At 45.3% G+C, this 14879-nt stretch overlaps 2 protein-coding genes across 10 annotated transcripts in view; one reads left to right on the forward strand and one right to left on the reverse strand.

The window, feature by feature from the left end:
• The window catches only part of Znf462 (zinc finger protein 462), a 140758-nt gene extending 126797 nt beyond the window's left edge, over positions 1 to 13961 (reverse strand). For 3 of the 9 annotated variants that reach the window (XM_013513245.1, XM_013513246.1, XM_013513247.1), the window contains exon 1: positions 8872 to 9145. The gene's annotated coding sequence lies outside the window, so the exon portion shown is untranslated. Of the gene's footprint in view, positions 1 to 482; positions 6031 to 6081; positions 6801 to 7387; positions 8151 to 8183; positions 8540 to 8871; positions 9146 to 11940 lie in introns of those variants that run through there. The other 6 variants (XM_005382765.2, XM_005382769.2, XM_005382770.2 and 3 more) reach the window with 6 other exon arrangements.
• Positions 9207 to 12233, forward strand: LOC102004934. Its single transcript, XM_005382936.2, has 2 exons — positions 9207 to 10901; positions 11544 to 12233. The coding sequence occupies exons 1-2, from the start codon at positions 10809 to 10811 to the stop codon at positions 12231 to 12233; spliced, it is 783 nt and encodes a 260-aa protein (XP_005382993.1). The 5' UTR covers positions 9207 to 10808.
• Positions 13962 to 14879: the final 918 nt, after the last annotated feature.

The raw sequence follows: 14879 nt of genomic DNA on the forward strand, positions 1-14879 counted from the left end.
TAACACAGAGGGATGATGTAGTTAGGGATTAGAATGGCTAACCATTCTGCCTCACAGTAGCCTTCTTTTGGATTTTAAAATACTGGGAGTGGATTGAGAGACCCGTCTGTGACATTTGGGATCACAGGAATGGGTTAATCCCCAACTGGACACCAGGTAGTAGTCAGGATCCACTCTTTCCTCTCTGAAATAAGCATGTCTTTGTTCTTCTTTTCTTCTAATACCCCGAGTGCAGATAGAGAAGCTCTATGGATAACCTTAGAGAGGACTATCACATTTTCTTCCCATTAATAATGCAGCTATTTTCTACTGTGCTCTATTCTCTACTTCGTTCATTTTCCAGGAAAATCTCCACCTGGGCCTACTTAACCAATTCCCTCAAGTTTCCATCTGTCCTTTATCAGAAAAGGCTGCATTTGTAACACAGAAGTCACACAAATAGCCTCCCAAGCCCAATTCTATTTTTTACAATAGGAACTTACCAAAGAATGTGGATCTGAGCGCTGGTCTTCATATTTCACATGCAATAGGTACCAAATTACAAGGTCTTTTTCTACTTGCTGTATTGTTTTCTTAAGAGCAAGATCTTACTTCTTCCTGTAGGCTCTTCCCAGTGGACAGTCCTCTTCTATTTTGACTTGTCAATTATTCTCCTACCTCTTTTTCCTTTTCCCAACCCAGTGGACTCTCCTTCCCAGCAAATTTCCACTATATAATTACAGCAATGCTTTAGCCTACTTTTCTGTTAGCTTAACAACCCTGTCTATTTTCTACTTGTGCTGATGCTACTGTTTGCTTTTCTGACGGGCTAATCCATGTATCCTTTCAAGGCCTAACTTCCCCTACCATGATAGCAGCTGGAGCTCTAATTCACAGGTGCCTTCCAAAGCTTTTCATTAGCAACAGAAATGAGATGGTTTAGAAACCCATTTCTTAATCTGCAGGTGAGTATTGGAACCTTTGTGCAGCAAACATCTTTCAAGTATCCCACATTGTGCCACTGCACAATTATTTTCTGAGTAATAAGTACAATGTTATAGGCACATTTGTGGTGTTAACAGGGAGAATGTTCCCTCTGAGGAAATCAGCTTTCAGCCCCCTGGCCTCTAGCATCTCCCAGCTCAGCTCACAACAGAAGCCCTGAGCAGACATGAGCAAAACTGAAGAATAATGGCTTTACCTTCTTACATCTGAATAGAGAAGAGAAGAATTAGAATCCAAAATTCAAGGGCCTTCGCTTGTATTCTCGTTCAACTGGCCAAGCAACAGCTTAGGCAGTGAGTGTGGCCTTCCCCAGCTGGGCTTTGCGGCAGATAAGCCTCTCCACAAATCCTGGGCTTAATTACTTCTGATACAGTTGTCCTGCCTGGGCCTCCAGCTCCTTTTGTGCTTCAACCAATCTGAATCCAAAGGTAAGTCTCTGCTTATTCACCTTGGGCAAGTGCCTAATTTCCTACTAAGTGATCCTAAAACATTTAAATCAGGATCTATTGCTTCCTAGTGGTATTTTCCTCATCTTTCCTTGCACCAGGCATGTTAAAAGTCTACTTGAACACCTACAAATAACTTCTTCAGTTATACAATCCTCACCTTCAAATGTTTATTTAGCTTTTCAACACATGAGTACCTACCAATCCTCCCTTCACCCCAAAGGACGGGCTCTACTCCCTGAGTGAAGATGGGGGTTCAGATGGGAACAGGCACAGCGTAAGTATTTTATTAATATCCAGAAGCAGCATGCAGTGAACTAAACAAGCAAACACATGAAAGCAAGGAAATCAATACCAAAATACCCATGACCTGGCATGAAAAGAAATCTTCCCTCCAAGAATAACTCAAGGAGAAATGTCTCCAGCTAGGAATTAGAAAAGAATGCTTTGAAGCCATCAAGTAAGCTGCTCACCAGAAGCAAAAGACAATGCACCTGTAGGTGACAATACCAGCACCTTTTGCCACCACACCACTTTACCTCTCTGAGCCTGAGAAAAAACAACTCTGTGTTGAAGGCTCACACTTAACAACCTCTGATATCCTATGGATGCCTCAACGGATGAGGCGAGAGGGCCTTGAGGCCCTAGAGTTATCTTAGAAGATAACTTGTGTGATAGCACTGCCAAGCAGAAAATGTAAATCCAAATTACTTCCAATGGACTTCTCATTTATTATCTGTGCAGTTCTCCAGATACAAAGTTCAAGGAGAAAGCTTCCTAGGAAACTGCAAATACAATCTAAATGCATCAAAATCTACTTTCCTGTATTTGGAAATTTCTGCTAGGTCTTACAAATCCAGGAGACAGTTTAACTTCCAATTATCTTCTTTCCAGCACCCCCCCACCCCAAACTTTTTTCTTCTTCCTTCAGCACTGGCATGCAAACCATGCTGTTTTAACTTCTTTCCTGTTCTCCCAGTTCTTCTGGAACATTTTATTTTCGACAGTCAACTCATTTGGAGGAGTGCCACACTGAGGTTCAACTGTTTACAACGTTAACTGTGTTTCTGCCAGAAGTCCACATCCAGCACTACCTTCTCCAGCCTGCCTCCTGGATTAAGAATTTACACATTCGTTTGGAAGAAGCTTAGAAAATGTGGAAACTTCCAAACATCACTCTTCCTCCTTAGAAAATACTTTTGCTTATCCAAGAGAAGACAGAAGTGAAACCCATTTCACCCTTCCTACAGTACTCTCCTATCTTTCATGGTTAAATGTTGCTTGTGTTGTTAAATTATTTTAATTATGACTCTATGGACAGTAGGGAAAGTAGTAAGCCACTGGTTGATGAGAGAAAATTGGTCTCTAAGAAGAGACAAGAAGGGTACATTTCTGAATGACTACAGAACCCTTGAAAGTCACTATTAACTGTTTGAGACTGGATTTCACCCTCTCAGTCACTCATCAGTATTACAAAATGGCATGTCTGAAAGAAGCCAATTTAAATCTGTCCCGCATTGCAAAACAGATCCTCAGAGTCCAATTCTGGGCACTTTTGTAAGCTGCAATAGACCCAGACAAATTTCCAAAGAAGGGCATTTGAAAAGGACTTCTAAGCCCTGGATGGTAGAACAAGAGAGAATAGGAAGAATTAAGATAAATGCATAACTACAAACCCAATAGCTGAAGCTTGACTGAAAAACACATGAACAAAATCAGTCTCTGGATCTGACTAAAACACATCATGCCCAGCCCAGGAGCCCCCAAAATGTTAAATGCAATGAACAAAATCCATACTCCTGTCCCAGCAGTGTATGTAGGACAACAGTTTCTCAGAGAGCCCTGGGCCCTCAAGAGTACAGCTGTTGCACAATGTGTCCATCAAGTGCAACTGGGATGGTAGAAAGGGGACTGTGCTGCAGGCAGACCCGAGTTCTAGGCCTGGCTTTTTTACAGCTGAACTTTCTGCCCTTGTTCAAGTCACTTCGTGTCTTTGTGCCAGTTTCCTCTTCAGTAAAGTGAGGGTGCAGAGAGGGTATTTGAGGTATGTTATCTCTCTAAGTCATAAGAGAAAAAAAAATACCTCACTTCTCAATTGGAAGTTCTGCCTGGCAGTATTAAATACATTACGTTCCCCTCACTTATGCATGCACTTACAGTGTACATGTCTGTCAATTTTTAAATGACTTCCATGTTAATTTCTGCTTGGGAAATAATATTTTGTCTCTCATCCTAAAATCTCAGCCTATGCTCCCTGCTCCATAGAGTTCTTTTCATATTATTCTAAATGCCTCTTTTCTTTTCCTTTCTTCCTTTCTTATTTTTTTAAGCAACCTTCCCCAAACTAAGAGTTGTGCTATTAAAAGAGCTTAGAACTTCCCATTTCCTTGCTAGGGCTAAAATTAAACTGTCCATTCCTTAGGGCCCAACATAACATCTGCCAGATGTCTTGGCATATCACACAGGAGAGGAATTTTCTTCTAGCATTATCTACTCTCTTCTGTTTTCTCATAATCAATTAATAGGTCACCAACATTCAGCTAATGTTTCTCCCAAAGCCATCAACTTCCTAAGTATGTGAATCTCACAAGATACCCGCTTTCCTAAACGCACAAACAAGCTGATATATTTTTCAGCTCACTGGATTTTACTCATAGATCCTGGCAATCTTCTCTCCCTGCTTCTCTTTGAATTTCTGTAGTCTCCATATACCAAGCCATCCAGTTATAAAGTCAGATCCTTTGCAATCTGAATTCATTATTTATATATTTCTTAATCTATGACTGCAGCCTTTTGAAACACCATTGCTCTTCTCCAGTCATTAACTTGAAACTATGCCACACAGCTTTGTCAGTTTTCTACCCCATGACATGGTGAACTAGCAGTCTGAAAAAGGCACAACACAAAGAAGATAAGTAAGGTTACCGCAACCAAGAAATCTCAGCATCAAGGAATAATTCAGGGCAGACTAGACCCTATTAAACTCTGTCAGCTGGGGATGTAGTTCAGCGGCATAAGCACTTGCCTGGCAAGCCTGAGGTCATGAGTTCGATTCCCAGTACAAAGAAAAAATAAATAAATAAATAAACTCCATCATACATAAAACAGGACTTTCCTCAGGCAACTTTACCATTCTGTTCCTTCAAGAAAACTGACCACAAGTACTTTAAAGCCCATTAGTAGAGTTGGCATTTTTTTTCCCTTCTCTCTTTCAGAAGCCTCATTCAGAACAGACATGGATTTTTATTTTGGTTTATTTTCCCCTCTAAAAGTTGTCTCCAACTGGGGTAGGAGTGGGGGGGCGGTGTCAGGTGGGTAAGTCCTCAGGGAATACAGTTAATAAATCGGACTGATACAAAAGCAAGAGGAGAAATATTATGGAATATGAAGATCCAACAAGAATCCCTTGTATGGCAGTGTCCATCATAGCTTACATATATTTCTTCATACAGATTTGTCTTTGTGATACACTAGCAGTATGGTAAAAACTTTGCATAATGAACCCGATGAACATGATGTCTTAAAAACAAAAAGGATCCTTTGACAGCCAATGAGAATGTTCGATCTGACACTCTTATTTCTCTCATGGTGACATAGCCAAAATACTTGTCTCACTTCAAGTGTGTATGTTCTAGAAAGAACTCAAGAAACCATGCCTTTAAGTAGTATGGTGCTCGCCACACTGACGAAGTGCAAGAGCCATGGCTGCGTCTCTGCAGTTATCGCTTAGAACAAATTCTCCAAAAGGCCTCCTAGCAACCTCATTTTTTCCCTCCAAAAGAGTTCATCTCTAAAACCACCTACGAAGATGCTAAAGTTTCTGGTTGTAATACGAAAAACACATTAAGTCAAATCAATGGACAGGAGATCAGTTTGTCACTTTTGCCCCCACTGAAATAAGTAAATTAACCATCTCTCCTGCTGACAATAACAATAAAGATACCATAAAAGTTTGTTTGAAGATCAACACATAGTGTATTTGTTTAGATAAACATATAGCATCAGATGCAAAATTATCTGATAATCACTTTCCCAAATAACTCTCTTTATCCACATTTGAGCCTCCAAGTTTGAACACCTAGCATCCATATGAGCATTAGCAAATTTAAATATAACAGTGATGACACTTCACTTAACAACAAAACTAGTGATAGCAAAAGATAACATTCAAAAATGAAGAACGAGAGGTACGCTTGCAGGTACGATTTTTTTTAAGTGCCCTTGGAGAAGCTTAGATTTTTTCAATAAAGGAGCAGAGACCTAAACAGAAACATTTTTAAATAAGCGTAAAACATCAACTGAAAGCCACACATCTTCTTCATCTATGAAAACAGGGTTTTACTTCATTGACCATGGACAATTATCAGCTACAGAACCATGTTTCCCTTCTCCTTTCACACCCCTCAGAAGAACAATAACCCTCAATTAATACCACAACAGTTTGGTTTGAAAAATGTGATGTTGTCATATACAGCATTGTGCATTCACTGAGTGACATTGCTACCAGCTACTCAACACAATATAATTACATCTGGAATCGAAAACCACTTCAATATGAACAAAAATATGTACACATGGGGAACTTCACACACAATAATCTGACACATAATGAGAAAGCAAAGAGAGAAAAAAGCTGGTGCAAGTTGCTCACCAACATGTTCCTTATTTCTGTTGAAGCTGGTACCTTTCTGTATTTCTCCTTAGTTGAAAGCAAAGTCCAATTAGTCTCCTCAAAACACATTAATTGGTTCTGAAGCTTCTCCAAGTTTTCATTTCACTGTGGAGCTCTCCTCACCTATCTTTCACAGACCATCTAAAATTCTTCCAACATCTTCCCTCATCCTCAAGATGGCTACCTTATCTAATGGAAAAGTAACATCTTCATGGTTGACTTTTATACATTTCTGAAGCATTTTAGGATTAGTTCTTTGAGTCAATTATATACATTCTCTAGAACTAGTCTGTGAGGAGCTCCAAATCAATGTGTGTGGACTGGGGTAGGACGGGGTCCTTTTTTCAAATCATTCTCACAAAATGTCTTCCTACAAGATTAATAAATTCTTTCAATTAAAAAGGTGAAGACACTTGGACATAAGATTTTTCTCAACTGACACAATTTGTTTCCATAGTGACACTGTTAAGTTAGACACACTGATATTCCTGAAGACTTACAGTATTGAGAAGACAAGGGGGAAAAAAATAGCAGGAGAGGGAAAAGGGGAAACAAAGGAGCTAAAAGAAGGCCTAACATACACATGGAAAAGCCTGAAGAAAAATGTAGAACCTGGAGAAACTGTTGTTAGCTAGTCTTAGAGTTCCTCTGAAATCTTGCAGGAATATTTTTCTTTCTTTTCTAGAATTTTTTTTTTTTTTTCAGAAATCATACCCAACCAGACAATAAAGTCTTGCAAGGCCTCAAACGATGATCACCAAGCCCCAGAACTCAAAAAAAAAAAAAAAAAAAATCTCAGCTTTGGACCACCACCATCTGCACAATGAGGAAATAACATTTTCTGGTGACTTTCAGGAGACCAGGAGCAGCTTTAAATTGTGAGAAGACCTCGGTGGAAATGTTTAAGGTTTTGCCTTGCTTGTCCTAAGGAGGTCAAAGCCCTTCTGGTCCACTCAAAAGGAGAAAAAAAAAATTCCAAAAGTTTACTTTAAAACGGAAACAAACGTCTCAATAACTTGTGAAAGCACTCCTTGGGTGGGAGAGAAATCTGAGGAACCCCCAGGAGCCCTTCTTTCCTTGCATAATGAATAGAGTGAGGAACCACCACCAGGTCTCCCTCTGGAGAGGGAGAAAGAGTAGGCAAGCAAGCCTCCTCCTCCAGCCATCACCAACTGAGCTTCAAAATGGAGACATCCATAATTTTATAAACACTTCTCATCTCAGCTTTGTCTCCTGGAAACCCGCTCTCCTCCATTTTCTGGTGGAGTTACAAGACACGGCTTACCTGACTCAGTTCCCAGCTCTCCACCAAACTAGTCACTTCCTCCAAAACCCTGCCAGCAACCTCCAGAAACAAAACCAAAGCAAGCCCAACAGCCAACACAGACTCTCAGACACAGCCCCGGGGGACCTAGGAGAAAGCCCCAACTGGTTGGTCTTTCCCCATCCCAGTCGCGTGCTTAAAAATGAAACTTTTTTTTTTGGTTGGGGTGGAATATAAAAGGAACTCTCAGGCAACCTCCCTCCTTCCTCTGTAGGTTAGAAGCTACAATGAAAAGAAAATGAGGGTTCCTTCAGGAATGGTGAACAGCCTGGAGAATGAACGTGAGAAGGAGCTTTGTGTTTTGGAGTCTGGACTGGAACCAAAGCAGACAGCTTGCAAATGGAGGACAGGGAGATAAAGAAAGGGAAAGAGAGGGGCTGCTCCGATGGGGGGGCGGCTGCGGCTTCCCCTCGTGCCTGGGAGGGGGGCAGACCCCTGGGAACCGCACCAGGAGTGAGTCGCCCCCTCTGGCCCCTGCCTTCCTTTCTCTCTGCCTCAGAGGAGAGCCAAGCGTGTGTAATGGCTTCTCCTCTCCAGAAACCGTTGTCCTCCTCCACCAGACGCTTCTGAACCTCCAGGCTGGAGACAGCTCCTCAGCTGCTCCTCAACCTGCGCCGCCCCCCAGCCGCCCTGCTCCTCGCCTCTCTCCTCGCCCACAGCGGGCGACAGCGGCCACCCCCCACACATCCCGACCCCGCATCCCAACTTCGGAGAGAGAGGAGAGAGAGGAGAGAGAGGGGGAGCGCCGGCCAAATACCTGAGGAGGAGAGGGGTGCCAATCCGCACGGCTTTGCCATCGGGCGGGGGACAGGCAGACAGAGGGGAAAGGAAGGAGAGGGGCAGAGAGAAGAAAGAGGTCACCCCGCTCGGGTCGGGGCGCTCGCCCTGAGTGCTCGCTCCCCTGACCCCCGCGCGCCCGCCCGATCGCTCGCCCTGGCGGGGGCTCAGGTCCCCGGCCTCCTGCCCTCCGCCCCCCTCTGCTCTACTCCTGTCCCCACGCTCGGAGCATCCGTCCTGAGCCTCCAGCCCTCTTCTCACTCATCTTTCATTTTCTCTTCTCTGCACAGAACTACACGAAATTAATTAAGCCACAGCGCTCGCCCGCCCCCCCCCGCAGAAGGAGCAGCCAGCAGGAAAAGCACAGCCACCTCCACCAGCACCTTCTCCTCCTCTTCCTCCTCCTCTTCCTCCCGCGCCTCTCCTCCTCCTCTTCCTCCTCCCCCTCCCGCTCTCCCTCCTCCCCCTCCTCCTCCCTCTCCTCCTCTCTCTCGCTTCTTCTCCTCTTCCCACAGCCAGTCCATGCACGCAGGGGACTCCCTGTGCTCCCCGCTCCGCCAGCCCTGCTCGGCCGAATGAATGAGCGCGTCGGAGCCTCCGCCGCCCCGCGCTCCCCTCCTCGGCGCACTCAGACCACCCGGAGGTGGTGGTTAATTGCAGTAACTTACAGAAGAAGCGTCCCGGCGCCGGGAGGTGCTTCGGGTTCTCCAGCCCCACCGCCTCCTTAGCCTCTTTCTCTTTCTCCTCTTCCTGCTTGGGTTATTGTTGTGGAAGTTGTTTGGGAGTCTCATGTGCTTCTGCCGGGTCTCAGCAATGGAGGATCGCCATCTTCCCTGCCTTCCTCGGCTCCTCAGACTCGCTGCAGCGGCAGATGACCTGAGATATCCGTCTCTCTCCCTCTCCCACTCTCCCTCCCTCCCTCTCCCTCTCACTCTCTCCCCTCTCTCCGCTCTTCTCTCTCCTCTCCTCCCTCTCCCTCGCGCGCTCTCTCTCTCCCTCCCTCTGTGTCTCTCTCTGAATAATGAGCAACCAGAGGGAGAGAGAAAGCAAGACAGAAAGAGAGAAGGAAGACAATCTTCTCCTGCCACACAAAACGCCGGAGCACCAGGGGGTGCGCGAAGCCTTTCTAATAACAACAACAACGTGCAGGAGAGAGGAAGGGGGAAAAAGAAAGAAAGAGATGGGGAAAGGGCTGGAGAGGGGGAACGGGGCTGAATTGTCCAAGAGCTGGAGAAGCGCAGAAGGAGAAGCTGGAGGAGATGCTGAGGCTCTGCTGCCGTCGCCCCCCCCCCTCCGCTGAACCCCAGAAGGAGGCAAGGTGGTTGCAAAGTTAAGGCTGGGACATTGTCTTTGTCACTCAGAGTAACACAGAGCCAGGCCAGTGAGATGCAAGAGGAGGAGGTGGCGGCGGCGGAGGAGGAGGTGGTGGAGGAGGAGGAGAAGGAGGCAAAGGAGGAGGAGAAGGGGAAGAGGGAGATGAGATGAATAAAGACCTGCGGAGAAGGCGGTGCGAGGAGCGCGGCCGCCGGGGCCAAGGCGTGCGCGCTCGCGTCCCGGAGGCGCCCGGCCGCCCTGGCCGGCAGAGGAAGCCCCCAGTGTGGACCCTGCCCGGCTGCACATAGCGCTCCCACCATCAGCCCTGTCCGAGGCGCCCAGCCCCGGCCCCACAGGGTCCCTCACACGCATCCATCTAGAGGCCAATCTTTGCAAAGAGCAGACGCGGGGAACTGGAGGTTGCAAGTCTAAACCCAAAGCAACCACGTGGGGCTTTTTAATTCCTTTCCAGCTTGCGGTGTGAGTATCTCCAGTGGAAAGCTCGAGTTGTCCATTACTGGCACGAATTTTGAGGTCGTCTCCCCCGAAATAAAGGCTCATTGTGCGTTTTATTTCTTTCTGATATAGGAAAGGGGGGGATGGACGGGGGACGGAAACAGCCCATCATTTCGAGTCTCGGAATCACCACTTTCTTTTCCTAACTTGTGAAATGTTTTGACGGCGCACCAGAAGGGGTGGGGGCTACTTAAATAACTTTACACCCTCCAGCCCCGTGTTGTTTGCGCTTTCTAGCTGAGCATCTATCAAGGCTTAGAAAGTAACAATCAGTGCTCCTAATGATAAGATGTCACGCTGAAGACGAGAGAGCCAAGATGAAGCTTTCACACCTCGAATTTTTATTTAATTTTCCCCCAGATCGTCTGAACTATCTCTTTGCAAAAGAGTGGGTTTCCATCGCCTCTTACCAGGTCGAACGTCTCCTAAGGCTTTAATTTGAGGCGGGGGGGAGGGGTTTAGGGAGACTACAGTATCAAAAAAATCAATGCAGCAAGTCAGGAGCAATTGAAGTTCAAGGGCATGGGCTGGCGGTACCATTTCTATTTCTCAGATCCTTGAGTTGGACATCAACAGCCCCGGGAGAGAGAAACACGCAGCGCGCGGGGCAGAGACCTTAATTAAAGTTTCTTTTGTCCGCGTCTGAATTGGGGGATGTTGCTGGATTCCTTTGCATTGAGGAGCGCGCATCCGGTGAAGGCGCGGTGTTGAGGATCCTGGGCGAGACCGTTCTCTCCAACGCGCGCCCCCTCCCTTCCCCCCCAACAGTCGGAGTATGGGCAGATACACCCGTAAACCGTACAATAAAGGAGGAAGAGGAGGCGCGCGCAGAGTTGGTTCCCATCGGATAGCAAGGCACCCTAAACAGGTCTAAACCCTCATTTTCTATGATTTCCCCCCCCCCCGATTGTATATTCCCGGGCAGAATCTCGCACCCTGAGGCAAGATTTCACCCCCTTCCAGTCAACACTTCCTGCCCTTTTCTCCTCCCACTCACACTGAAAAGCTCGGGAGCCCTAAAAGGGTGTTGATGGCGGGGGTGATAAATAAATAAATAAGTAAATGACACTACGCGTGCGGGGGAGGAAGAGGGGGAGGGAGGGGGGAGAGAAAAAGTAGGGAGCGGGGGACCAGGAGGCGAAAGGACACGAGCGAAAGGGAAACGCGAGTCAAAGAAAGAGCCAAGAGAAAGAAGAAAAGACAGGAAGACGGTGCGCTGCTCCGCACAGGAAAGACCCTGGCTTTGTGCAGAGCGGAGAGGATTCCCCTTCCAGGTGCCCCCGGGGACCTGGGAAGTTCTTCTGGCCCGAGCTCCTCCCCGCCGGGACCCCAGGGGCGTCTGAGCGCTGGCCGCCGCTCCCCATAAATTCCTCGTGGCGACCGGAGGAAGCGCGCCAGGTCTCCGCCGTCCCCTCCGTGTCCCGGCTGATAATTTACCTCTTTGTCTTTAATAAAAAGCTGACTTTTCTTGTCAAGCTCTGCACCGGGGAAAATAACAACCGTATTTCAGGTTGAAAGCTCCTATTACTGCCGGGTTTTCGGAGGCTGCGATAAAATCTTCATCGACGTGAAGGTACCTTCGGGGTTGGCTTGGGTCGGAAGTGCTAAGATAGGGGCCGCCCTTCCCCCGGGGCGCAGGGAGCCGGGCGGTGGGGCGGGGGCGAGAGGCGACGAGGTCGGGGGAAACCTGGAGTTTCCAGGCTCCGGGGGCATCGAGGGCTTTCCGCAGTCGGGGAATGAGCCCTGGGGAGGAGCCTTTCTCGGGAACGCGAGCGCGCCCCAGCACGCCTCCGACCTCGTAAACCCACTTGGCAAAGACCGGGGAAGCCGCTGGCGAATCGACTGCGGTGAACTCAAGAAATTAACCTGCGCTACAATTAAACGGGCTGCCGCCCTTTCAGACTCACCTCGAGCGACCGAGATAGAGAGAGCTCCCGAACCGGCCGCGGGAGGACCTGGCTCCACCCTCCCGTCCCAGAAGAAGAGGACAAAAAGGGGAGATGGACTTGGAGATGGCCCCGCCCTTCAAACGCTCCAATCCTTGGAAACCAGACCTCCTCTCCAAGCTTCCACGTCTAGAAGGGACAAAGACAGCGAGGAGCTCCTGAGACTGATGTGGAGATGGTGGCTTTCCGGGGCTTCTGATGTGGGTCCTTGGGGAAAAGGTACAATCCATTCCAAGCAGGGCTCCACGGGATGATCTTAGAAGACAAGTCGGTCTTCTGCTTTAGAAGCAAACTGACTGCCCAAAACTGTGAAGCAAAGTGTTGCAAAACTCCCCCAGAGCCCTGCTTTTTGAACGTGGCCAGGCTAAAATTTCAATGGATGTCACACACATTGTGGTAGACTTTTTAAAAGTCTCCAACTAAAATCATTGAAAGCAATTAAGCATAAAGGGAGTAAATGTTTGGTTGCTGGCTTTTATTTGGGGCAGTTGTTCAAATGATAGGAAAGCCATTGGAAAAATGTGAGGTAGGACAGGGAGAGAAACCTCTGTGACTGAAGGTTTTAGTGAAAACCTTAATAAACTTGGCACTTAAGTAACCGTAATTACACTTTGCCATTAGCAGGCCATTTAGATAAGCAAGAGAAAGTTCACACCTCCTGCTAGTTCATTCCCAAAGAATATTCACAAAGATAAGGCAAGCCTCGCTGGCAGGTTATCTTCTCCATCAGGAAGGTTAATATTTAAATTTTTTTCATTAAAATGGAAAAGCTTTGAGTTTTATGTACAGCCAACACTGTGAAGTAATTCTCATAGAAACATGTTGACTCCTTGATATTTACCTTCTGTTCCCTACCTATGTTATTATCCCCCAGAGTCAGATGGAATTTCAAGGCTTTATTAATGTTCTAGGGAATAAGAATATGTTGAAAGTCTGGACTTTCTTTTCCCTTATCATGGGTGACTGGCATACAGACTCTTCATAAAGAGAAATTATGGCTCATCAAAAGAGTGACTTTATGAGCATTAATAGAATAATAAATCTTGAATTTCAGTTCAAGAAATAGTGAAGTCCTATAAGCAGAGTGACCCATGCAGATATGATCCACTTACTTGCCTAAAACTAGCAGGAGAGGGATAATCTATAAATCACTTTGGTTATTATAGCCTCAAGGAAGAAAGGCACCCAGATTCGTAAAGAAAAAGTGTTTATGAAGGTTTCTACTAAACCTGCAGCAAGGACTCATGGGGAAAAAAATGAAGAGTTGATAAAGACTCCATTTGAAAGATTTTCAACTGAAACAGAAATGCATAGATGTTCTGATGGCATAATATAAATATTTATGGTCTATAGTATAAAAAAGGAAAATTCCCTCTGCTTCCTGAAAACTATACCTCTCCCCCCAAAAAGGTCTAGTTGATAGCTCCACTTCCTAAATTCAAGCTGGAACACTATTCAAACTGATGATTTTAGCAAAAGCAAAGACTAGGTGAATACAGATTGTGACTTTTTGAGAAGGCTTAATTATCCACCTTTAAACATTTAACCATAGTGTCACACGCCTCTTAACTTGCTGGAACTTCTCTGCCTATGGAAAACTTTCTATGCAATTCAACATAGTGCTTTTCCTATTTAAGTTTGTGATTGTTAGAATGGGCGCATTCAGGGTGGTATGGTTACAGACGTTATTTTCAACAGGTTATGTATGTTGAATTCTTAATACCTTTACTCTTACTGAAAATACTGTGTTTGAAAAGGTTTTCTGAAAATTTCAAATCAGATAATTATGGAACCCCCTCCAAATTTAAGGTAGTAAAATCACTAGCACACCTTTTTCCTGATCTCCTATAGAAAATTCAATAGATTTTCATAACCCATATTTAAACATATGTATCTGGTTCACTAATGTCCATGCTTAGGGAGAAGGAACTAAAAGAAAAGCTGTTCCTATTCTTGAACAGCTCTCAAAGGAAGAAAAATTATAATAAATGTATTCTGTTATGAATATTTGTCTTTTTTGAGACAGGGTCCCACTATGCAATTCAGGCTGGCCTTGAGCTCACTATGTAGCCCAGGCTGGCCTAGAACGTGCAATGATCCTCCTTCCTCAGCCTCCCGAGTGCTGGGATTACAGGCATGTGCCACCACGCCCGGCTTCTGTTATGAATATTTGTATCTATACCTTTGGATACCAGAGAAAATGTTTCGATAATAATATTCTAAATTTCAAAAAGAAGTCTCATTCCCATAGATAAAAGTTAAACTTCTGATTCTATCAAGTTGGTTACTATAACATGAAACATGCAATATTCAACCATTGAGTATTCCATCAGCATTTATTAAATGCTACCATCTGAGCTGAACACAAAGAATACAAAGATGAATGAAGGAAGATGAGTCAAAACTTTGATGCATGATCTACTTCATGAACTAGTTTCAAAATCACATTTCTTGGTTATAGAACTTTAATTTTTTTTTTGTCTTTTTGATTTAGGCTTTCACTATCCAGTTCAGGCTGGCCTTGAATTCACTTTATAGCTCAGTCTGGCCTGGAACTCACAGTGATCCTCCTGCATCAGCCTCCTGAGTGCTGAGATTACAGGCAAGCACCCCCATGCCCCGCTCAGAACTTTAGTTTTTGTCTTACTCAGAAGCAATATAGGAATTTGGCCAATGAGGAGAATTTGATTAATTTGAGTACTTTTGTCCCTACCAGCAGTTATTCAGGAGAAATATTTTGTTAAAATAAATTGTTATAGTTCATATTTTGCCTTAACTCATAATTTAACATGAATTTCTTACTCAAAATGACCTTTTTAAAGTATAGGCTAGTGATATAACTGAGCCATGGAGCACTTTCGTAGCATGTTCAAATATGTGTGTCCTTTGTCAGGCATGGA

This window comes from Chinchilla lanigera, unplaced genomic scaffold, assembly GCF_000276665.1.
Source record: "Chinchilla lanigera isolate Chin_1 unplaced genomic scaffold, ChiLan1.0 scaffold00018, whole genome shotgun sequence".
NCBI classification, from domain to species: Eukaryota; Metazoa; Chordata; class Mammalia; order Rodentia; family Chinchillidae; genus Chinchilla; species Chinchilla lanigera.